The sequence below is a fragment of the Lemur catta genome, chromosome 18 (assembly GCF_020740605.2).
Source record: "Lemur catta isolate mLemCat1 chromosome 18, mLemCat1.pri, whole genome shotgun sequence".
In the NCBI taxonomy this organism is placed as follows: Eukaryota; Metazoa; Chordata; class Mammalia; order Primates; family Lemuridae; genus Lemur; species Lemur catta.
In genome coordinates, this window is record NC_059145.1 from 42,467,042 (window position 1) to 42,491,454 (window position 24,413).

At 42.7% G+C, this 24,413-nt stretch overlaps 2 protein-coding genes across 9 annotated transcripts in view; both read left to right on the forward strand.

Moving 5' to 3' along the window:
- On the forward strand, positions 1–19,044 carry ZNF502 (zinc finger protein 502). 5 transcript variants are annotated; one of them, XM_045530989.1, is made up of 3 exons: positions 1–292; positions 15,547–15,659; positions 16,213–19,044. In XM_045530989.1, the coding sequence occupies exons 2-3, from the start codon at positions 15,605–15,607 to the stop codon at positions 17,784–17,786; spliced, it is 1,629 nt and encodes a 542-aa protein (XP_045386945.1). In that variant the 5' UTR covers positions 1–292; positions 15,547–15,604; the 3' UTR covers positions 17,787–19,044. The 5 variants fall into 5 exon arrangements, with proteins under 5 accessions (XP_045386945.1, XP_045386943.1, XP_045386946.1 ...); XM_045530987.1 differs by lacking the exon at positions 1–292 and adding an exon at positions 8,871–8,940; XM_045530988.1 differs by lacking the exon at positions 1–292 and adding an exon at positions 11,605–11,627.
- ZNF501 (zinc finger protein 501) overlaps positions 8,912–24,413 on the forward strand; it is a 21,076-nt gene continuing 5,574 nt past the window's right edge. The window contains exons 1-2 of one of the 4 annotated variants that reach the window (XM_045530994.1): positions 8,912–8,940; positions 24,361–24,410. The gene's annotated coding sequence lies outside the window, so the exon portion shown is untranslated. Of the gene's footprint in view, positions 8,941–23,906; positions 24,260–24,340; positions 24,411–24,413 lie in introns of those variants that run through there. The other 3 variants (XM_045530993.1, XM_045530992.1, XM_045530991.1) reach the window with 3 other exon arrangements.

A 24,413-nucleotide genomic window follows, 5' to 3' on the forward strand; every position in this document is an offset into this window, starting at 1 on the left:
TGCCCTCAAATGCCAGACCTTTCCAGAGACTTTACCTTCATTTATTATGTGCTCTCCCCACTGCGCACCAGCAAAAGGAGGGGGAGAAGGTAGGACCAGCACTTTGACCTTCTTTCGTTTCCAGCAAAAATAGCATGACCTCTGGGATGACGAAGCCACCCTAAGAGCCGGGCCAGGGCTTCCTCGGACTTTAGTCCTCTGAGGCCCTGCCTGGAACCCAAGTTTCCTGCCCTGAGCACCGCTGCTGGGAAAGTGCTGCTGGGACTGAATCCAGAGGCCTCAGCCAGACTGGGTAAGGCAACTTTCCACTGGGCCTTGGTCTCCACCCCTCAGAAATGTGGGTCTCTGATGCTCTCAGCAAAATATGCCTCTTGGAAACCAGGCTTCAGGGCCTGGCCTCCACCAAGGCTGCCAAACCAGATTTGTGTGTCTCAGGAAAGGCCATATTTGCTAAGGTCACTTAGTAAATATTTCTTTGTAAATTACACAAAGGTGCTAAGCTGTCTGTGGAGGGAAGCACCAGAGAAAATGTGTCCCAGATGAACAGATCTGGCTGCAGATGCCAAACGTTCTGTCTACCAGACACTACCAGTTCTTCGTGGCACCATGATTTCACATTGATTAACTTGCAAGGTTGCTTTCCTGGGCCATGATCCCAAGTCCTTTGTAATAACCCCCAAACAAAGAACCAACCCCCCAAAATTTTCACCCTTGGTTAGCTGTGGCTGTCTGGCAGGCATAGTGGTCCTGAGGATGACCTGCTCTCCAAAACCAGTCATCCAGATCCTTCCCAAGCACTTAGCCAGATGTGCACTAATACTAGGATTTCTGGGGCCCAAAGGAGGCAGGACAGAAACATATTTCACTTCTTGGCAGATAGGAGGGCAGGAACTGTGCCAATCAGCATTGTGCCTGCACAGAGACTAGCACAAGTGCACAATGTTAAGAATGCTGCAGGGCATGATAGGATTCAGCTGTTGCCCTGGTGAAACTCACAGCCTAGTTGGGAAGATAAGATGGACACATGGGAAATAGAAACCTAATTTGCCAAAAAATATGAGATCGTTGCCAAAGAAATGGGGATGGATGGCAGAGGTGGTCGAGGACAGAGAAGGGAGCAGTCATTGAGAGCTATGGGAGGGATGGAGGAAGTCTTCTTGAGGGGATATGACCTGAGCCAGGCCTGGATGGATGGGTAGAGGGACAGGTGGAAGGATGGATGGGTGGATGAGCAGTTTTGGTAAGTAGGAGGACAAGGATTGGGTGTTCCAGGCCGTGCAGAAGATAAGAGGAAAGACACAGAGACAGGAAATATTTGTTGAGGAGCGTGAGTATGAACAGAAAGCTTAGGGAAGCCAAGAATGGGGTTGGGGGATGGGAGATAAGACCAGACTGGATCTGCTTATTTGTGGATGGAAAACCAACAACAACAACAAAATAAAAACAAACTGGGCCCAACTATAGTGGACAGTGGCTATCTCTGCCCTGGGCACAGTACTCCACTAATTAGCATTTCCACACTCCCCCACATCTTCAGCCCTCTTGGGAGCAAAAGCCTGCACCCTCTCTCCTGAATCTCCTAGAACAGGGATCTTTCCTGCTTTATTTCCTATAGCTTCTCAGGAGAAAGGGACCTGCATGGGTCCTTCTCCATGCTTTGGAAGGTTGGCTTGCCCTGTTTCATTGTGCTAGTGCTTCCGCTTCCTGCCTGGACTGAGCTTCTGGATTGTGAACCATACCTCTCTCCCCACAGCCAAACCCAGCACTGGGCCTTGGCCGCACCAGGCCTCCCCACTCTTCCCTCCAGGCAGTGCCCTTGTTCTCCCCTTCTCCACTTTACCTGATGGAGCCCTAAGTTCTTTCTCAAGAGTGGTGAGTTTTCATCCTGCCTCTCCCCAGGCAGGAAGGGGACTTGGTTAAGCTTTATAAGTCCCAGGATCCCACTATCCAGAGCCCAGCCCTTCTCTAACCACCACTTGCTATCTTGGCTAGTTTCCAAGACGCCTCTGTCTTTCCCCTCTCAGCTTGGTGGTGTTCACATGTGCAGGCATTGCTTTTCTTGGACAAATGTTTGGTGAATTGCCATCTCTGGCTTTTTTCCAGAATACATGCTGTCCCTTCTGCCTTTTTTTTTTTCCGTTTTTTTTTCCCCCCTCTGCATGTGCTCTGAAGCCCTGGTACACATACAGAAAGATTGTAAAATAAGTCTGCTGCTCCCCACCCTGATGTTTTAGGAAGTGAGCTTCCTGGGACCTCTCTCTGATCCTTACTCTTGCCACAGGATGAAAAAGGATTAGATTTATTTGATTGTTGAGTTTCCTTTTCTCTTGCCTCCTCTTCAGCTCTGCGTTCCTGTTCCATTTCCAACAACTCATTAGTCAATTCCTCCGGAATCACCTCTAGGAACCCCTCAATATCATCCTCACCTACACCCAGGTTAAAGTCATTTGCCATCTCAACCACAGCCTTGTTGATTTTTGCAACCTCCTTGTCCTTGGCAAATCCTTTGAAGCCATGGATGAACCTCCTGAGTGTTTTCTCCCAGGTGCCATTCATACTCCTTGGTGACGTCCCAAGCCCAAGCAAGGTTATTGATGCAGTCATAGATGTAATCCTTCCAGAATTGCTTCAGTGTCTTAGTGTCTTCCTCAGTTGCAGCAGTAGCCTGGGCAAAGGTCCTCGTCAGGTAATAGGTCTTAAAACTGCTATACCTCCTTGATCCATTGGTTGGATCGATGAGGTGGTGTTTAGAGAGAGAAACGCCACTTTGTTATTGGGATGAAGATCGCCAATAAAAGGATTGTAGGAGCATTATCAAAAATAAGCAAAATTTTGAAAGGTATGTTATTCTCAAACTACTTCTCCATTTCATTGGCATAGCAATTCAGGAGGGCATCTTGGAAGAGGAGCTGTGTCATCCATGACTGCTTATTGCTCCTGTAGTGCACTGGCAGTGTGTGTTAATTGATATGTTTGAAGCCCTGGGGTCCTCACTGTGCCAGATCACAGAGGGTTTCCATTTGTAGCCTGCAACATTGCCCTCAAGCAAGACTGTTACCCTGTTCTTAAAAGCCTTGAAGCCTGGCGTTGACTTGGCCTCCTTATGGATAAAAGTCCTTTGAAGCATCCTATGCTTTTAGGCCTAGGTTTGATATCCCCTCAAGTAAGCAAATCATGAGTTTATTTTTTTTCCAGGCAAGGAAACATACACTAGTAAAAAAATTCTCTGAGTAGTTTCCTGAGAGATTTTCTACGTTAGGTTCATGGTGGAGGTTCATGGTGATTATGCTAATTAAGGATTGAAGCTTGCAACCTAGATAGGGCTGAATGAGCCCATAAATGGGTACATGATTAGTTGAAACAAATCCCATTGTTCAGAAAAAATCTTCATGGAGGTAGGTGAATATCTGGACTGGTGAACTGCAGTTGCTCAAATTTCCTAGTCGTTCATCGGCTTTGACAGGAAGGTGATTGAAACTTATGATTGTTTATCAGCTTCCATTGCAGTGAAACACAGCAGTCAGTATTGTGTTAACATGCCCTAGGTAGGGGCTATTGCAAATGGAAAGTTTAGAGAATATTTGTGTCTTTGAGAAATAGAAGGCCCAACTCAAGATGGCTTAATCAATAAGGAAATGTTTTGGCATGGGTTACTGGGTAACCGAAGGTAGAGTGGGCTTCAGGGTTGACTTAGGGTAGTAACTCTGACTCTGTTTCACTTTGAATTCCTTGCTTTTCCATCTTCTGTGTATTGGCTTCATCCTCAGGCAGAGATCAAGATGACTGTGATGTTCTGGTTCTTACAGGTACTCACAACTTTGTCTTCCACAAAGAGAGAACTGCTTCTGGATGCTTACTCAGAATGCTAAAGCCTCCTTTCTCTCTCCATAGCCTAAAATTGGTCATATGTCCTGGATAGATTACAAACATGGCTATGTATTCTTCCCACCTCTGTATGCACCTATGCAACATGACTTGCAGGCCTTCCTATTAAGTGGTAGAGTCTGTTTCTCTACTCCCTGAACATGTGAGTTGTTTTGTTTTGTTTTGTTTTGTTTTGTTTTTGAGACAGAGTCTCGCTGTGTTGCCCGGGCTAGAGTGAGTGCCGTGGCATCAGCCTAGCTCACAGCAACCTCAAACTCCTGGGATTAAGCGATCCTACTGCCTCAGCCTCCCCAGTAGCTGTGACTACAGGCATGTGCCACCATGCCTGGCTAATTTTTTCTATATATATTTTTTTGTTGGCCAGATAATTTCTTTCTATTTTTAGTAGAGACAGGGTCTTGCTCTTGCTGAGGCTGGTCTCGAACTCCTGACCTCGAGCAATCCACCCGCCTCGGCCTCCCAGAGTGCTAGGATTACAGGCGTGAGCCACCGCGCCCGGCCCATGTGAGTTGTTTTGGTCAGTGAAATATTAGCAAACCTGATGCAAGGGGAAGGCTTAAAGAATGTTTGCACATTGGGACTTGCCCTCCTCTGCTGCTCTTTGGAACTCTAAGGCTACCATGTTGAGAAGCCCATGATAGATTGCGGGAGTATGAGAGGCCATGTGGAGTACAAACAAGCCATCCCAGCCAAGCCACTGCCTTCTCTCCTCCAAACCAGCCTGCCAGTGACAGGACATGTGAGTTAGGCCATCCCATCCAAAACCCACCCTGAGCTTGCTCAGATAGGAAAACCACTTAGATGACCCATAGAATTATGAGTAATAATGAATGTTTGTCATTTGAAGCCACTAAGTTTTGGAGTGGTTTGTTAAGAAGCAAAAGCTAACTGATATATGCACATTCCTGAGGCAGTCATAGGCAACGGGAATTATATTACTCTTAAGTGAATCAAGAGATCCCTTTGGAATTGAGATTAGGGTCTGTTTTCATGATATCCATGGCTGTATGGAAGAGGGGTGTATACCTAAACAAAACCAAGTTTTAACAGAAGTAAAAGATAAGAAAATGCATGATGAGTTTAGCAACTAAAAGTGTCTACTAAGTACTCTATACCAAGCTTTGTGTTGTTTCTCTATATAAGAAGGAAACCAAGTTACCCCTGGAAGTACCACCCATAGGAAGCAGCATATATCTCTGTGCAGTGTGTGACGTAGCATGATTTGGGAGAGCAGCTGAGTTATCAAAACTTGAATTTCACTATAGTGGGTGGGAGTGGGGATTGGCAAACTTTTTCTGTTTGCCAGAGAGTAAATTTTATAGGTTTTGTGAGCCATGTGATCTCTGTCACAGCTACTGAACTCTGCTGTTACAGTGTGGAAGTAGCCACAGACAGAAGGTAAATGAATGGGTATGATTGTGTTCCAGTAAAACTTTATTTTAAAAAACAAGCAATGGGCCATATGTATATGGCCTATAAGCCATATTTTGCCAACCCTTCAACTGGAGAAGCCATATACAGTGCTGTATACAGTGTGTATTTCATGTGATCTGGTGTCACTCAAAGTACACATTTATATTGTATATTTCATATAGCTTTGTTGGGGAGGAAAGCTGAGTTACTACCAGTTCTATTTCCTGGAGAAAAGTAATAATACAGTGTCATGCATTGAGCATTACACTGATATGGGAAGACAAGTGTGTTAATAGTTGCTTAGTTTTCAGAGATAAACATACAACTCTGTGTCCTGCTTTCTTACATAACCCTTTGAGGGGAATAAAGTTAGTTGTATTTCTGGCTCATGTTAGAGTAGCAACAAACATCTTTGTGGATTATGTAGTTCTCATAACTTTCTTGGAATGAATGCTGAGTTATCAATAATGATATTTCACCCAGAAAAGTAATATTCTTCTCTGTGCATTGTGTTCAGTGCTTGATTGTCAACCCAAAAAGTAGATCAAACATGTTTTTAGGAGATAAGCAAAGCATGAGCCCAAAAGAAAAAGAAAAGAATGAAAAATATTTTAATATTTCAAAAAAATTCATTGAAGTAGTTAGGAGAAAATGCAAAACTTGATTGAATTCCTTACATTTATGGTTATTATTTTTAAAATTATGTCTTGAGGTTGGGGTGGCTCAGTATATCTTTTAATTCATAAAGCCTCAAAAAATCTTAATCTAGCACTGACTGTGTATACTATGTTAACTTCTTGGAGAAGAGAGCTGAGTTACCAGCATGGATTGATCACTTATATGAATACTGTGTATTTCTAAACAGTGTTTTCTTGATTGTTATTAGGATTCTTAAAAATACCAACCAACCAGTGTTTTCTTCACATAACCTGCTTTGGTGAAAAACTGTTTCCAGTAGTTATACATAAAAGAAAATGAAAATTTACCTCTGTGGACTTTGTATTTCCTATAATCTGGCTAGATTGAGAAGATGAATTACTAGCAGTAGATTGTACTTTTTCATACATTCTTTTTGGAGAGGTGAGTCAGCTGGGAAAGCATTTGTATGCATGCAACAAAAACAAGCTAAGGTGGATGCTCCAAAGGTTGTTTATTTTTTATTATTTAGCAAGGTGTCCAGGGGAGGCAGTCCAGGGCTGGTATAGCAGTACCAGAACCAGGCTCCTTCTTTGCTCTAGTCATGCCATCTTTATTATGTGGTCAGCATCTTTGTGTTTGACACCTCATGTTACAAGATGGCTGCTACAACACCAGCCTCATCATTGTGGTCTAGAAAGAGAGAAGGAGGAAATGCAAAGGACAAAAAGAATTTTCCAACTAAGCCTGTACTTTTAATTTAGAAAAACAGCAGCATTCCTGGAAGCCTCATCTATAAGCTCTAGGCCAGAGCTGTATCATATGGCCAACCTTAGCCACAAATGAACTTAAGAAATCTGGACACAGTGTATCTAAATTTGGTTTGGTTAGTAAGAAGGATGAGGAGAATTTTTTGGACAACTTGCAGTGTTTGCCATGATATCCTTGCAAAACTGGTGGACACTGGATCTAAAATTTATGTGTATAGTTCTGGCCCCCCTAGAGATGGTGTAAGGAAAAAGGAGAAAATCTAGACAAGGGCAACTGAAATGTTGGAAAGGGAAGAGGGGATGATCTGTTGCTGCAGCCTACAAAGGGTATTGTGTGTGGAAATCAAAGTTCCAGCTTTCTGACCTGATTCTTTACCTTATTATACAAACTGTGTGACATTGGTTTAGTCAAACTCTATAAACCTGTTTGCCTTGTCTATAAATGGGGACAGAGTGTTAGAAAGAAAGGGAGAAGTGGATTCAGGGAAAGCCAACGTGGATGTACTAGGAGCTGCATCTTGCACAGAACAACAACAGACTTCCCTCTGGCATTTTCTTCATGTAATCTCTTTTGGGGAGGATGGGTAAATATTATTTACCAGTTTTTATTTCCTGCAGGAAAGCAACATTCATCTCTCGAGTATGTACTTTAGGTAATATGGGGGGAGAAAGATGATTTCTGAACAGTCTTAGCTCTCATATAGAAGCAATAAACATCTATGTGGAGTAACTACATGATGTAACTTCTTGGAACATAAACTATCACCAGCTGTCATATCTCCTATAACTCTAGGTATGTTGAATTTGAAACTCTCTCATGTTTTTGAGTTCCTCAAAATTTGTATGATTTTTAGTGATATATTTAGAGAGGAGACTCTAGTTGGATCAGTGTCAACAATGAAAGTGAAATTCCTTGGCTCAAGACATAATTCTGATCCTGGTGACTTAGTCATTCACCAAATGTCTATTGAGTGCCTACCATACATCAGCCAGTGCTCTGGGTGCTGGGGATACAGTATGAACAAGACAGAGAAGGCCCCTGCCTTTTTACAGTTTACATTCTACTGAGGGAGCGAGCAGTTGCATAGAGTGAGCCAGGGAGATAGGAATATGCTAGCTAGGTGGTACTACCTTTCAGATATGCAGAGAGCTTGTTTTCTGGATTTAATCTATGGCATCTGCATTTTTCAATTTATCAAAAATGCAAATGGTCTGAACTTTACTTTTGTGTCTGATTAATGAATCCAGAAAGTATTTATTGAATATCTTTTCTGCCAGATACTGTGCTAAACATTGGTATATAATGGTAAATAATAGCTCCATATAACTGGATAGAATCATATAGAGATGAATTTGGTCCTTCACAGTTGCCCTTGGGTGGGATGTTACTTGTGTATATCTTTGAAAGTGGACACGTGTGTATTTAGGGGGCCATTGAATAGAAAGTCAGCTGGAGCTGGAATTACTCATAAGGAGTGATAATGGAGTGTAAAGACCAGTGGTCGGATCTTGACTAACAGTCAAGGTGGTCAAGTGAGAGTTGGCACTGAGTTTTAAAGAACCAGTATATATTGGATGGCCAAAGTCTGCAGAAGTAGGTAGAGGGGAGGGAGAATATTCGAGAGGGAAAATCCTGGAAAAAATATTCAGGGTCAGGAATGGGTAAGGGATTTCGGGAGGCCATTGGGAATTCAGTAATGTTAGAGCAGAATGTACATCACAGCACAATAAGAGATGCTTATGTAGAGGGTCAGTTTGTGTGGGCCTAGGTTGGGAGTTTGTCCTTTATTCTAACATGACAGAATGGTTCAAAATTCCTAATGGGGGCTACTTTAAGTAGATGGAATATGTTAGTTTCTTGCTGAGACGGCCCATTCCGACTCCTATCCAGCACCCTTTCCATCCCTAACGTTCCTCTCTACAGTCCTCCTAAGGAAGGTGGTAGCCACGGTGTTCCGGACACAGGTAGCGTCACGGGACACGAGGAACGCGGCTGGGCTTCGAGGGAAACAGGGCTGGGCTGCGAGCTGGGCTCGGAGGGGGCGCCTTGCTTTGCGGCCCCATAGAGATGCTCCTCCCGCTTCCTAGAGAGTCCGCGGGTCCCGCGGGAGCCCGCCGTGACGCGCTACCGGCCGCGCCGCCGTTTCCCCGGCGCCATAGGTTAAGGCCTGTGTCGTGGGCTTCCGCGCACCTCCGGGACCGAAGGCCCGCCCGCGGGGAGACCCCAGATCTCACGGTGAGCTGCTGGGCCCCAGGGCGGGGAAAAGACAGGTTCGCCGCGCACCTTGGCCGAGGCGGCGGGCCGGAGGCCTATTTGGGAAGTCAGCCCTGGCCTTGCTTCCCCCCCGAATTGCCGCCTGCTTGAGCCGCCGGGCATCGGGGCCACTACTGTGGGTCCAGCAGGGCCCAGCTTGCAGCCTCAGCACTGCAGACCCCAGAGCCCAGCACAGGGCCATTCTTCAGTGGCGGAGTGAATGAATTAACGAGTGAGTGATGGATGGATGATCAAAAGCTAAGACCCGTGTCCAGAAACGCAATCCTGGGGCTCTGAATTCTCGGTCCCGATACCAGCTACTTTCCCCATCGGATACTGTAGCTCAGAAATTTGTTTACGGACTGTCTTAATAGAAGACAACAAATAGTGTAAAAGTACACTAGTTGGGGAGTCTTGAGATTGGAGTTACAATTCTGGAGGGTTAGAGGCTGTTTCTTGATCTCTAAAATTGTACTAATAGTCTGTACCTTGCCTTCTTCAGAAGGCTCAGTTAACAGCATGTATGTGACAGCTGGTTTGCAAACCTTAGTGTCTCCCAACAAAATGTTGGTATCCATTACATGCCACGGAGTTCAGGGGTGAGGCTACAGAGCGAGTGACATTGGAGCCTGCCACATGGGAAGATGCTTCCAGTCTAGTGCTGGGAGATAATGTGGGCAGATTTTAGTGATGATATTTTAAGCTACATTTACTTAGCACTTACTGTATACCAGGCACTGTTTGAAACATTTGTGTTAATTTATCTGTAGTTTTGAAGTGAGGAAGTTGAGGAATAGAATAGATAACTTTTCCAAGGGTACATTACTACGAAGTGACCCCAGGCTGCAGAAGAGATAGAGACTGTATTCTGCTGCAGCCTGGGTGAATGGGTTATCTGGTGCCCACAGGCAAGCCAAGAAGGGCTTCAGAGGGGAGTACATTTCTATGTAATCTTACTGAAGGAAGAGTGGTTTCAGGTTCTTGAACAACCCCAGCTAGCTTGCCCAGACCCCTTTAGCTAATTGAAGGGTAAGGAGGTGGCATCAGGGAGAAAGCTTAGAAGGTCTGAGGAGGAAGCCCACTCTCAGTTAGGTTAGCAAGATGAGGCTATTAAGAGCCTTTTTCTTTTTACCCTTCATTATAATACCCATCTCCCCCTAGATCTGCAGAAGAATCCTTTTAACATCTTAAAATAACTAATAGTCAGATTATTCTACAATAGGCATTTGTAGAAGCACCTACATTCTTTTCTGGGCAACTTATAGACCTGAGGGTCAGCAAACTATGGGCCAAATTTGGTCTACCACTTTTTATTTTTCAAAACTGTTTTACTGAAACATAACCAAGCTCATTTGTTTACATATCATGTATTTCTGTTTTCAAACTACAAAGCAAAGTTGAATAGTTATAGCCCATTTAGCCCAGGAGAACTAAAATAATTACTTTCTGGCCCCTTACAGAAAAAGTTTGCTGAGAGTTCAGATGATCCATGATTGGAGCAGAGTGGGCATCACCAAAGATGCCTTTGCTTTTCCATAAGTTGTAGCATCAAACATGATAGCATCTAGGCTGGGCGTGGTGGCTCACACCTGTAATCCTGGCACTCTGGGAGGCCAAGGCAGGTGGATCGTTTGAGCTCAGGAGTTCAAGACCAACCTGAGCAAGAGTGAGACCCCGTCTCTGTCAAAAATAGAAAGAAATTATATGGACAGCTAAACAATATATATATAGAAAAAATTAGCTGGGCATGGACTACACATACCTGTAGTCCCAGCTACTTGGGAGGCTGAGGCAGAAGGATCGCTTGAGCCCAGGAGTTTGAGGTTGCTGTGAGCTAGGCTGATGCCAGGGCATTCTAGCCAGGGTGACAGAGCAGGACTCTGCCTCAAAAAAAAAAAAAAAAAAAAAAATAGATGGCATCTCACTTTGTTGCCCAAGCTGGAGTGCAGTGGTTCAATCATAGCTCACTGCAGCCTCAAACTCCTGGGCTCAAGTGATTCTCGTGCTTCAGCCTCCCAAGTAGCTGGGACTACAGGTGTGTGTCAACCTAATTTTTGTATTTTTGTCTTGCTATGTTGCTCAGGCTGGTCTTGAACTCCTGGCCTCAAGCGATCCTCCCACCTCAGCCTCCCAGAGTGCTGGGATGACAGGCATGAGCCACCGTGCCCGGCTAATTTATTCTATATATTTTTAGTTGTCTAGCTAATAGGTGGACAAAATAGGTGCTAAAGCAAAAGTTTACCATTATTAGATTTCTCAGAGATGATCACAATTAATAATTTGATATATATTCTTATAGATTTAAATTTGTCTTTTTAAAAGTAAGGCAAAATATGGATAATAGAGGAAGTTGGGGAAAATCATTCATAATTCATTGTATCTCCACAGTGATGATTAGTTTTTCTTTTTGATCTTACATACATATTTTAACAGCTATATATGATATTATGTTATACTTGAAATTTTAATATCCTGGGTTTTTTTCCCACTTACATGTAGCATAAATCTTTTCCCAAATAGTCACATATTTTCATTTTAGTTTGTCTTTCAAACAAGGTCTCTGTTGCCAGGAGTAGAGTGCAGTGACATTGTGATAGCTTACTGCAGCCTCAAACTCCCATGCTGAAGCGATCCTCCTGCCTCAGCCTCCTGAGTAGCTGGAACTACAGGTGAGTGCCACCACACCTGGCTAATTTTTCTATTTTTTATAGCGATGAGATCTTGCTATGTTGCCCAGGCTGGTCTTGAACTGCTGGCCTCAAGTGATCCTCCCACCTTGGCCTCCCAAAGTGCTAGGATTGTAGGTGTGAGCCACCATGCCTGCCCCATGTTTTCATTGTTAATTATCTTTATGTCTGTATAATTTCCACCAAATGGAAGTACCATAATTTGCTAAGCCTCAGTGTCCACCAGTAATAAAATTGTTATTTCCAACAACAAACAGAGGATATTTTTTATAGGTAACAAAAGAATTGCATTTTTTTTTCCTCTCTGGGAAGTTACTTCTTTATGAGAAAGTTCTAATAGTAGAATTACTATGTCAAAGAATATAGGCATTTACTGATGGCTTTGAGGAGCTTCTGAGATACCCTGCAGGTGCTGTATATACGGAATGAATATTCTGTTCTGAGTTCCTGTATCCAGAAAATGGTGATTACAACATTCTAACTACAACTGAAGCTACAACTTTCAGACCTGATGTATATTGCCAGATTAACTACAGAAAGATGGTACCAGTTGACATTCCCACCAGTGTGTATGAGAGCTCTGTTTTCTTGCACCTTTGCCAGTCTTAAGTGTTAAAAATAGATTTTCCTATTTGATGTGAAAATTTATTCTTCATTCTTTCAGTGTCAATTTCCTTGGTTACCACAGAGATGGAACTTTGTTTTCATATGTTTATTAGCTTTTTGTAATTTTTGCTATATTTGTTATATGATCTATTTTTCTCTTAGTTCATGTTTTTTCCTTACTCATTTGTAAGAAATCTTTGTATATTAGGTTTATCTATCCCTTAGTACATAAATCAAGAATACTTTTTTTTTTAGCCTGTTTGTCTTTTAATTTTATTTGTACTTTGGATATAGAGAATATTGCTTTTCTGTGGCCATATTTTCCCATTTTTGTCACATGGCTAAAAATTTATCCATTTTTTTCCTATCCATTTTTGTATCGTGCTTAGAAAAGTCTAACCCTAAAATCAATCATTTGTCAATATTTTATTTTGTAGGGTTTTTTTTTTTTTTTTTTTTTTTGACAAGATCTATTGCCTGGGCTTGAGTGCAGTGGTGTCATCATAGCTCACCACAGCCTTGAACCCCTCAGCTCAAGCAATCCTTCTGCCTCAACCACCTGTGTACCTGGGACTACAGGCATGTGCCATCATGCCTGGCTGATTTTTCTATTTTTTTATAAAGACGGAGTCTGGCTATTACCCAGGCTGATCTTGAACTCCTGGCCTCAAGCAATCCTGCCTTGGCCTCCCAAAGTGCTGGGAGCCATGCCAATTTTGTGGTTTGACTTTTTATATTTAACCTTTAATCAGTTTATGTTTATTTTTGTGTGTAGTATGATATAGGAATCTCACTAAATGTTTTTTTCCAGGTAGTTAGCAATAGCCCTAATATAATTTACAAATAATCTATTTTTTATGATTAGAAATGTTATTTTTGTCATATATTTAACTATTTTTATATCTCTTAGAGTGTTAGAGGTCTTTTGTAAAAAAAATTGTTTAAAAAATAGCGATATGGTCACACTGTGTTGCCCAGGCTGGTCTCACTCTCCTGGCCTCACACAATCCTCCTGCCTCAGCCTCCCAAGTACCTGGTATTACAGGCGCAAGCCACCATGCCTGGCTTAGGGATCTTTTAAATGTATAGGCCTACTGTTGAGATCTTCTTAGCCACATTCCCATGATTTCAATTACTCTTTTTATGTTAAAAACTCTGAAAATGTTTTCAGCTCACACTTCTCTCCTCTATTCCAGATATGTATGTTGTACTGTTTGGATATTTTGAGACTGAATGTATCTTCTTCCTCTCCAGACCAATGTTCTTATTCTCACTAAAGGTCATTGTCATCATTCAAGCCAAAAGCTGGCCAATTATACTTGACTTCTCGCCCTTTCATCCCTCCCCCCATCTTCCTCCAATCCTGTTGATTCTGTCTCTTAGTTAGTCCAGCCCCCTTACTGGCTGTTGAAACAGGCTCACAAGGAATCTTATAGCTGTCACCTTGAACTCCCACCCTGTACCGCTACATACACTCTCTCTCTGCACTGTGGGCAGAGGGGTATGTTTTTTTTAAAAGAGCAGATCTAATCATGTCACGTCTTTTATCAAACCTTTTCAAATTCATTTTATGGCTTTCTGCTCACTGTAGTATAAAGTCCTTAAAATGGTTTACAAGGTTCTGATGATCTGGCCTTTGCGTACCTCAGCCTTTATGTCTCATTTCTCATACTTAATACCTTGACCTTACTAGTTTTTCTTCATTCTTCTAAACTACTGAGCTTGATTTCTTTCGTATGTTTTGTTTCATCTCACTGGTATATTCTTTTCCCTTTTCACTTGTCTAGTTCCTGTTTATCTCTTCTTCATAGAGGCTATTTTCCCAGACTAGATTAGGTCTCCTCCGCTCTACATTCCACAGCACAGTAACTCCCATACTTGAAATTATTGGTTTAATGTCTTTGTCCAGGTATTACATAATCTCCAGTCAGGTGAGGGGCATTGTCTGACATTTTTTTCCAGCATTTAGCACTGATTACACCCAATCCCGACTCTGTTGCATAAGTCTCTGTGGGACTGTGTGATAGCTGAAACGGTCTCCTTAGTACCCCTCCTGTGAAAAAGGAGGAGGAAAACCCAGATAGGATCATCTTAACCCCTCAAAACCCAATGCAGAGGGCACAGACCGCGATGAAAAGCCCATAGGACCAACTTTGTTATGTACTTCAGCAGACTTATTCTGTCCTTTCATACCTCTGGAGCTCTTCACGCTGGTAAAACCAACTCTCCATCCTTTTTTCCTTGAAATAATGCTGCCAGTTCTGTTTCTCACTTGAGGATTATGTGGAGAGAGATTTTTTGGGTGAACAGTTGTGATCTTCACATTTCAAACTGCAGGGTATAACAAAACTCTACTATTTTTATAATCTTTTTTTAAGTCAAAACCTATTTTACAACATTTTTTTGTTTATTTTTAAACTGGAGGCTATGCTCTTATATTGAGGTGTGCCTAGAGAAAAAACTGTTTAATTGATATGACATCTAGAAGAAAGGAAAGTGTATCTCTAGTTTGTATCAAGTTAGCATTTTCTAACTATATCCAGGCTCTTTGACATATGGTAGAAGTTTCATGAATCTGTTTTAATACGTTAGCCATTCTATGAGGTCATTTTCCCCATGCAACTTTTTTTTTGAGACAGGGTCCCGCTTTGTTGCCCAGGGTAGCCTACAGTGGCACAATCATAGCTCACTGCAGCCTCTAACTCCTGGGCTCAAGGAATCCTCCTGCCTCAGCCTCCCAAGTAGCTGGGACTACAGTCATGCATCACAATGCCTGGCTAATTTTTTAATTTTTTGTAGAGCTGAGGTCTTGCTATTGCCAAGGCTGCTCTCGAACTCCTAAGGTCAAGCAATCCTCCTGCCTTGGCCTTTTAAAGTGTTAGGATTATAAGCATGAGCCACCATGTCTGGCCCCATGCAACTTTTGCTTATATTAACTGACTTTTTATGTCGATTGGGGTAGGATGAACAGAGAGTACTAATTAACTTGGGTTTTCCTATTCATTTAATCTTTGTCTTTATCATTATAAAGCAATAAATAGCATTCTGATTTATTCATCAAGTGCTTGAATGTTTGTCAGTATGTATGTTACTTCTTAGACAGCTGATAAATGGGGTTTCTGAATCTGGAAGTCTGCAGCCAGTGCTGATTTTTGCTGATACAGCCACATTGATACCCTGAAGAGGTATCGTGTGAGTTATTAGATAGTATCCCTAGGCAACAGCTGCTCTTTCTAGTTTGTTTGCTTGGCCAGTGATATCCATTCCCCCACCTTTTTTTCCCCTCTATGAGCAGGGCTCCCAGTTTTCCAAACCTGAGTGTTTTCCATTCAAAGCAAAGAGAAGATTTGTGGATGTTGAATATGCAAGGACATGAAGAGAGAGAGATTGGAAGAGAGACTTGTCCAGGTGAGTGAGCAAGGGAAACCAGTGGAATAAATAGGCAGGCAGTAGGAAGCCTTTGAAAATTTTAAAAGAGAAACTAAGTGAAGCTCAGAAGATCAAATTACTGTTATCTTATGGGGGTGGTTGGCGCAGGTGTGGGTGAATATCTCTGGGGCCTACTTATCCCCAGTATGTATTTTATCTTTCTCTTTTCTAGCATTTGTCTTTTTACATTCTCCCACGTTTCTGAATACAAATTATTCATGTTTCCTGTCTTGCCTTAATCTTAACCTGTGTGTTTTTTGTTGTTTTCCATTTACCTCAGTTGTCTGTCATTCTCTCACTCCCTGAATATCTATAGCTGCCCTTTTCATGGGGGTTGCTCATTAACAGTGGTAAAATTACTGTGATGCACATCTCTTCTACCACTTGCAGCTATGAATTGCTTGCCATGCTTGATTTTATTGGCCCTAACTCATAGGCTATTACTGAGTCCTGTTAGTGTTAGGGTTCTACATTGTCAGGGGCTTCAACTCTGTCTTACATAAGAGATATTCACTCTGCTGTTTTCTTTCAGGATGGACGAACAAGCCTGTTCTAGAGCAGGATGTCTATGATATTGACTCACCAGGAACAGTAGCAAAGAGATTCCATGAGGGTGAATACCAAGATTGTACTCTTGGAAAAAAATATGCATGTGAGGGCATGAAGGAAAACTCTCCTGGACAAGTTCCTGGGCCATGCCTTTTCCAGGAAGGAAGTTTTGGGGGAATAACTTTCATCCACAAGAAAGCACCCCCTGAAATGATTAGTCAAGAATACAGTTTTGAGAAAAGCTTGCTTTTGACCTCAAGACTTGTTACACATCTCAGAGTTTCTACAGAAGAGAGCCTGCATCAGTGGGAAACAAGTAATATACACACCAATGAGATTTCAGACGAGAGTAAATGTTCAACTCTCTCCACACAGAAAAAATCTTGGAAATGTAATGAATGTGGAAAAATCTTTACTCAGAGCTCATCCCTTACACAACATCAGAGAACTCATACTGGAGAGAAGCCCTATGCATGTGAAGAATGTGGGAAAGCCTTTAGTCGAAGCTCATTCCTTGTTCAACATCAAAGAATTCACACTGGAGTGAAACCATATGGATGTGAGCAGTGTGGGAAAACATTTCGATGTCGATCATTTCTTACTCAGCATCAGAGAATCCACACTGGAGAGAAACCTTATAGATGTAATAAATGTGGCCATTCCTTCCGCAATCACTCACATCTCACTGAACATCAGAGAATTCACACTGGAGAGAAACCTTATAAATGCAATAGATGTGAGAAGGCATTCAATCAGAACACACACCTTATTCATCATCAGAGAATTCACACTGGTGAGAAGCCTTATCTATGTAATGAGTGTGGCTCTTCTTTTCGCAAACACTCAAATCTTACACAACATCAGAGAATTCACACCGGGGAAAAACCTCATAAATGTGATGAATGTGGGAAAACCTTCCAGACAAAGGCAAACCTCTCTCAGCATCAGAGGATTCATACTGGAGAGAAACCCTATAAATGTAAGGAATGTGGCAAAGCGTTTTGTCAGAGCCCATCTCTTATAAAACACCAGCGAATTCATACTGGAGAAAAACCCTATAAGTGTAAGGAATGTGGCAAAGCTTTTACTCAGAGCACTCCACTCACTAAACATCAAAGAATTCATACAGGGGAGAGACCCTACAAATGCAGTGAATGTGGTAAAGCCTTCATTCAGAGCATTTGCCTTATTCGGCATCAGAGAAGTCACACTGGAGAAAAACCCTATAAGTGTAATGAATGTGGAAAGGGTTTTAATCAGAATACCTGCCTCACTCAGCATATGAGAATTCATACTGGTGAGAAGCCTTATAAATGTAAAGAATGTGGGAAAGCCTTTGCTCATAGTTCATCTCTTACTGAACACCATAGAACTCACACTGGTGAGAAACTCTATAAATGTAGTGAGTGTGAGAAAACCTTTCGGAAGTATGCACACCTTAGTGAACATTACAGAATTCACACTGGTGAGAAGCCTTATGAATGCATAGAATGTGGAAAGTTCTTCAGGCATAGTTCAGTCCTTTTCAGGCATCAGAAACTTCACAGTGCTGAATAATGCTGGCATTTAGGTTATGACAGTTTATAGAGTGACTAGGAATTTGGCTGGAAGGAGAGGAGCAGTTAGAGTTCCTGGAGGGAAGGATGAAGGAGCCTTGGCTACTGCATTCTTAGAAGAGTGTTTCCAGAAATGGAAGTGGGAGCTTGGAGAATCCAGAACCTACTAGTCCAGGTGGGCATCTGGGAATATAGGGTAGAATGGAAGTCCTGCTTTTCAGATAAAGCCTACAGGTTGCCACTCCTTCACCCCTGTGTGACTCCTACACTTTGAGGAGGCATTTGTTAAGTTAGCACTGTGTTTCCTTTACTACACCCCACCCCACCTTCTGACCTCGTCACACTTGTTCACTGGCTTGTAGGTTCACGTGGTATTCCCAACACTGCCTGTCAGTGTGGAAGTGGCACAGTTCTGATATAGTGCTAAGTTTAAGTAGCCTCCAGACGTTTGACGCATCTCTGACCATGCTACTGTGGGGAGGCTCTCTGATCTGTGCAAGTGGTCCTGTGAAGGGAAGACACAAACAAGTGAAAAAGAATCCATATTCATTCATTCAAAAAATAGGAAATTAAGTGGCAAGAACTAAGCTGATCCCTACAATGTGCTGGTGAAGAAGGCTTTTATCAGGGAAAAGGTTTTTCCTGACTCTTTCAAGCTTTTGGGAAACTTGGGCTAAGAAGGAACTAGGAGATCTGTAGAGACTTCGTGATGCCAGTTTGTGGGAAAGCAGCCAAATGTGCTGAGAGAGCCAGGGACAGGAAGACCCAATCTCTGTCCCAGAGGAATATTGGTTTACCTAGGAGAGAAATGGTCTGTGCTAGATTACTGGTGATACGAGGCCTCAGAGAGGGGAGCCTGCATTGTGACTGTCAAGTCACCTACAAAACCCTGCCTGGACTAAGGTGTACACCTGTCTTGTAAGTTTGACTGGGCCACTGGTTCACAGGGACCATGGAAGAGGGACCCACTAGGAGTGATAGTGACCTAACAAAATGGGACTTCTTTGGGAGAAAGCATTAGTGAAGGAAGACAGCTTTTTAGGTTGGCTGGAGTTTGGGGCTACTGGTCTAGTTAGTCCTTAAGAGTGTTAACATTTGTAATGGAATGACTTTGGAAAGAGCTTGAAAGGGAATAACCTTTTTTACAAATACCCTGAAAATCAAAATTACACAGTTTTCCACTGACTGTGATGGTATTTTATTCTTTTGAGAGAAACAACATAGTTTTCCCTTTTCTCCCCAATCCCTTTCCTTTTCTCTTTCTGTTTTTTTTTTTTTTTTTTTTTAGACAGAGTCTCGCTCTGTTGCCTGGGCTAGGGTACCGTGGTGTCAGCCTAGTTCACAGCAACTTCAAACTCCTGGGCTCAAGCAATCCTCCTGCCTCAGCCTCCCAAGTAGCTGGGACTACGGGTGCATGCTACTACATCCAGCTAATTTCCCTTTCGTATTCTTAACTGCTGCCCAGAAATTGAGCTCCAAAAGATTGAGGATAGGTTTTGACTGGTACATAGTTTCTAAGCTCTGAAGCTTATATATTTAAAAAATATGACTATTAAAAACAACTGAAGTAAGTTGATTCTGGAATGCTTGATTATTTGGAACTCATCATTGATTTTTGCAGAGCAACCATCTTGTAAACATCTGTTTGGGCCATGAATTGCCATTAATGGGAATGTAGTGGAAATATCACATATGCTCTTCCCTCTCTAGCAGTGAAGAATATTTTTTTAAAACCTACCACAGGGGATTTCATAATTGAGGATCTTACCCATGATTTTATGGGTAAAAATAACTCTATGAAAGCTTTCTAAATATTTTATGCTCATGGAAAAATACATATTTTACCAAGAGCTAATGTCAATGTATTTATACTTCCTAAATGAAAAATAACACTTTAGATTTAATTGTTGGTACATAGTAAATGTTCAATAAATATATATTGGGTGAATTAATATATTTTAATGAAACTTTGCCCACTAGAACTACAAAATTCCTGGTGTGTAGATATTTATAGTAATATTTGTATATTGCTATCTTTCGAATCTTGAGTGGACAGTAGAGAATAGAGAGAGTTTTCTTGGAAAAAAATGAGAAAACCATAGGGTGAAAGATACCTCTGAATTCTTGTGAGGAAGGTTTTCTTTCTTTCTTCAAAGACAAGTCTCACTCTGTTGCCCAGGCTGGAATGCAGAGGTGGGATCGTAGATCATAGCTCACTGTATGTAACCTTGAACTCCTGGGCTCAATTGATCCTCCCCAGCTAATTTTCAAATTTTTTTGTAGAGATGGGGTCTTGTGATGTGCAGACTGCTCTTCAACTGCTGGCTTTAAGCAATCCTTCTGCCTTTGCCTCCCAAGGCACTGGGATTACAGGCATGAGCCACCATGCCCAGCTAAGAAAGGTTTTCTAAAATGGAATGGCCATGACCCTGGATTGTTAATCCTCAAGCTAACACTCTGGTACATTTTCACTTTCTGGAGATACAAAAAGGAAAGGAACTTATTACCTTTCCACTACCCTCACCCCATATTCTCACATTTACACACACTTGCTCCTGATTTTCAGTTGCTGGCCCATGATGTGTCTGAGCACTCCAGTATGACACCAAACCTAGCAATTGCCCTCTCTCTCCATTTTCCCTCTTTTTCAATCTTCATATCCATCCAACCACTATATTCTGTTGAAATTATCTTCTAAATCTGGAAGCCATCTCCACTGCTATTGCTATAGTCCAGTCCCCAGTTTATTTCGTAGACTATTTTAAATTTTTCAGTTTGCCAGTATGTTGCCCCTCTAGGCCATCTTTCACACTTCTGGATGATCTTTGTAATAAAGTCCTAGCCCTTTAAAGTGGCATCTCTTTAAAGGCCCCTCATCTGGCCCATGCCTACCTACATTGCCATCCTCAGCCACTATTCCTTGCCTGGCACGTTCTGTTTTATAGAGCAGATTCTTGTGATTATACAGTATCACCATTGGACCATTTGGCACCTTTGCACATTCTGTTTTATTGTCCCAATTCTCTTCCCTGCTTCTGCTTTCCTGGAAAACTCCCATTTGTCATTTATGAATATGTTTAGGCAATGTCTTAAAGCTGTCTCTAACCTCGTGTTTTTGTTTTTTTCCATTGAGCCTTGCTCTGTTGCCTGGGCTAGAGTGCACCATGCACATCATAGCTCATTGCAGCTTCAAACTCCTGGGGTCAAGCAGTCCTCCTGCCCCAACCTCCCAAGTGGCTGGAATTACAGACGCACATCACCATGCTGGCTAGTTTTTCTATTATCTTGTAGAGACAGGGTCTAGCTATGTTCCTCAGGTTGGTCTTGAACTGGCATCAAGCAATCCTCCCACCATAGCCTCCCAAAGTGTTAGGATTACAGCCATGAGCCACCACACCCGGCCCAACCTCATGCATTTATTTTTATTGTCTTTATATTTTGTATTTTTCATCATTTTATATGTTACATTATAATGGTTTATTTGCAAATCTTTCTCTTCCCACTGAACTGTCAACTCTACCAGAGCAGGAGGAATTTGACATTTTTTATTTTATTTTTTACTACGATTTTTTTTAGATATGAGGTCTCACTATGTTGCATAGGCTGGCCTTGAACTCCTGGGCTCAAGTGATCCTCCCCACTTAGTCCCTGATTATCTGGGACTACAGGCACACACCACAGTGCCCAGCTTGGAGAAATGTGATATTTATTCATCTTTATGTCTGCAGTACCTGATACTTAGGAGGTGCTCAATAAATATTTGTTGAACTCAAATATTGAGTCAAACATGCCAGACTGCAGGTTGTGACTTAGGTCCCTAGTTACCAGCAGAAAGGAGGCATAGTGTGTGTGTCTGTGTAGTGTTTGTCACGAGCAAGAATTCTGAACCTTTCCCCAAGATACAGAGTGTGTAGTTGTATTAAACAGAGGATCCCATAAGAAAAAGTAATATTTTGTGGCTAAAGAAGTTTTACAAATTAGGTATTTTAAGAGTCCCATCGCTGTTTAATAAAGTACTTTCAATTATATTGGTGTCAGACTTGACAGAAAGAGGACTATGCATGTGCTGCAGAGGCACACCTATGTCAACTGGAATATCCATGAAATACTAAGATAGGTAGGAACTGAAGAGCAATGCTGGCCTGACAGAAGAGCACTTGGAGCTTAGAAATCCCAAAGTGGAAGCACTTCCTGGGCTCATAGCCTCCTTTGGGCTCTGGGATGATGAATTGGAATTTCTTGCCTATGTTCAGTGTCCTGAAATTTAACTCATAATTTCAGAAGGACATGGTGAGATGGAGCTACATCAGGTCCTCAAGGCAACAAAAAACAGGTGATTGTAGTTGCCCAAGGCCACGGAAGCAGTATGCATTAGGTGAAGTTTAAACCATGATGTCTTTGCATTTCATTCACTTTTCTCTTTGTTAGTCTCACCTCTGTTCCATACACCTCTTTACTTTGTCTCTTATAGAATTGACCACTTAAGCCTCCAACCTTTCCATCTTGAGGATAAGAGAAACTCACTTCATAAGATGAAGAAGCTTTTTGCCCTCAGAATATCAAACTTTCTTGGGTGTGAGGATAAGAAATAAGTTGATTTTGCATTTTGACCACACTTCCTACATAATGTGGAAACCTAACTTTGACCCTAGGTGGCTCCAGTATCACTTCCCTTCGTGTACCAGCCACATCAGGGCTAAGGTCGTATTTGTTTTACGGAATGTTCTTGGTGGCCCTACCATCCATTTTCCACCTCATTGAAAGAAGCTCAGCCTAAATCGCTGTCAAAGCGCAAGTTACTGTTTCTAGTAATCTGCTGTACCTAGGGTACCCTACTCCAGGCTTAATTTTCACACGACAAAGCCTGCCAATTTAAAGAATCTTTGAAGCCTAAAAGGGGGAAAAATGATTAGGCATAGGCTTTCTAGCCTGTGGGACATCTTAGGGTTGGGGACAGAAGTTGTTACTTGATTCCAAAGGAGTTCTGAGAATGTGATAACTGGTAAGTAAGGGGAGCTCAACATTATCATTACCTGGCATGTCAGCTGACAGTTTTAGAAAGGGTCCCTTTTTAGCTGAAGACGGTTAGTGATGGCCTCAGTGCGTGGCACCTCTATGCCTGATTTCAGTCTCTTAAAGGGAGTCCCTTTGGGGAAAACAGCCAATCTGGAAGTTTGAACAGATAATTTTTCTGCTGCATGGCATTCATTTATTCAACACGTGTTTACTGAGTGCCTCCTATGTGTTGCACACTAGGGATGTGATGGTAAGCACAATCCCATTGTCCTGAGCTTGCAGATCAGGAGGAATGCCTAGAAGTGGATCATTGCCCTGCTACCCATTCTTTTGTCCCTGGAATACACCTGTCAGGATGAGCCATGTGTGGAAATATTTCCTGACTGACGACCAGCAATATCTCAAGTTTTGCAGAATGTGGGTGAGGGTACTACTTTGCTGGAAAGGTCACTGAAGCCAAGGCAGAACAATAGGGACTGCAGCTGGGATGAGGAATGGATAACACTCTTAACATTTACTGAACATTTTAAAAGTGCCAGACATTCTTAGTAATTTATATGTGTTAACTTCATTTAATCCTCACAACAGCGTTATGAAATTTGGTACCATTATTATCTCTGTTTGATAAATGAGGAAGCAGGCACAGAGAGGTAAAGTAACTTGCCCAAATTCACACGCTAACAATCTGGGATTTAAGCCCAAAGCAGAGCTCTTGTTCTTTTGGCTACTTGTTGAACAAAGATCTTAAAAAGCTAAGGTGTTTGAGGTTCCTGTGACGAGGTGAGTTTTCTTGCAGGTGAGAATGTGTGTGAGGAAGTTTGAAGCCAGCAAATAGTTGCAAAGGAAGATAAATGTGGCAGGGTTGCAGGATGAATTGACACATCCCCTTCCCCTCCGTTCGGCTTCCTTATACCGAGAAGATGCATTTTGAGGTGGGTTTGCGGGCTGTTTCTGGGGCCGGCACCCCCGGACAGAGCACAGAACCCCGCCATTGTGAGGCTGGGGGAACCACCGAAATGACGCCGCTCCCGCCTTCCTAGAGAGGACTGGTTGTCCCTGTTGGCCCTGGCGCGGGCTGGTGACGTCATGCCGGCGGGGAGCGTCTGGGATTTGCACCCAGCGGCCTGGGAGCGACCAGGAGTCTAGGGCGGGGAGACGGATGGGGTGTCGCTGCTGCGGGGAGCGCCCGGTGAGCGGTTTCTGCTGTGCCCGGCTGCGGCGGGGTCTAATCCAGCGCCTCCCGGGGACCCGGGGCCGGGCCAGCCGCAGAGCCGCTTCCCTCCCGGGAGCCTTTGCGGCGGAGGCCGGGGTCTGAGGCCAGCTTGCCCGGAAGAGAGGAGGGCGGGGCTGCCCGGGAGCTCAGGGCTGGGAGCTCGAATCCTGGGACCAGGATTTCGTTTGTATGTACTTGGGCGACTCAGCGAACTTCTGAGCGCTTCAGTTTTCTGATTTCCTGAAGTGAGTACTGTTCCTTGCTTGGCCGCTTCACAGAGTTGTGTGGGTTGAATATGGGAGAGTTACTTCCTTCATTTCATTAAGTACTTTTTCTTCTCTTTCAGCAACAAAATAAGTACTCTATGAAGACACAGACTCAATAATTTAACAGCAGGTA

Excerpts from the sequence above, each read along its gene's own strand:
- ZNF502 (XM_045530985.1), top strand. The coding sequence starts at position 15,539 with ATGAGCAGGGCTCCCAGTTTTCCAAACCTGAGTGTTTTCCATTCAAAG. Across the intron at positions 15,660-16,212 it reads TGGAAGAGAGACTTGTCCAG|GATGGACGAACAAGCCTGTT; the intron begins GTGAGTGAGCAA and ends GTTTTCTTTCAG.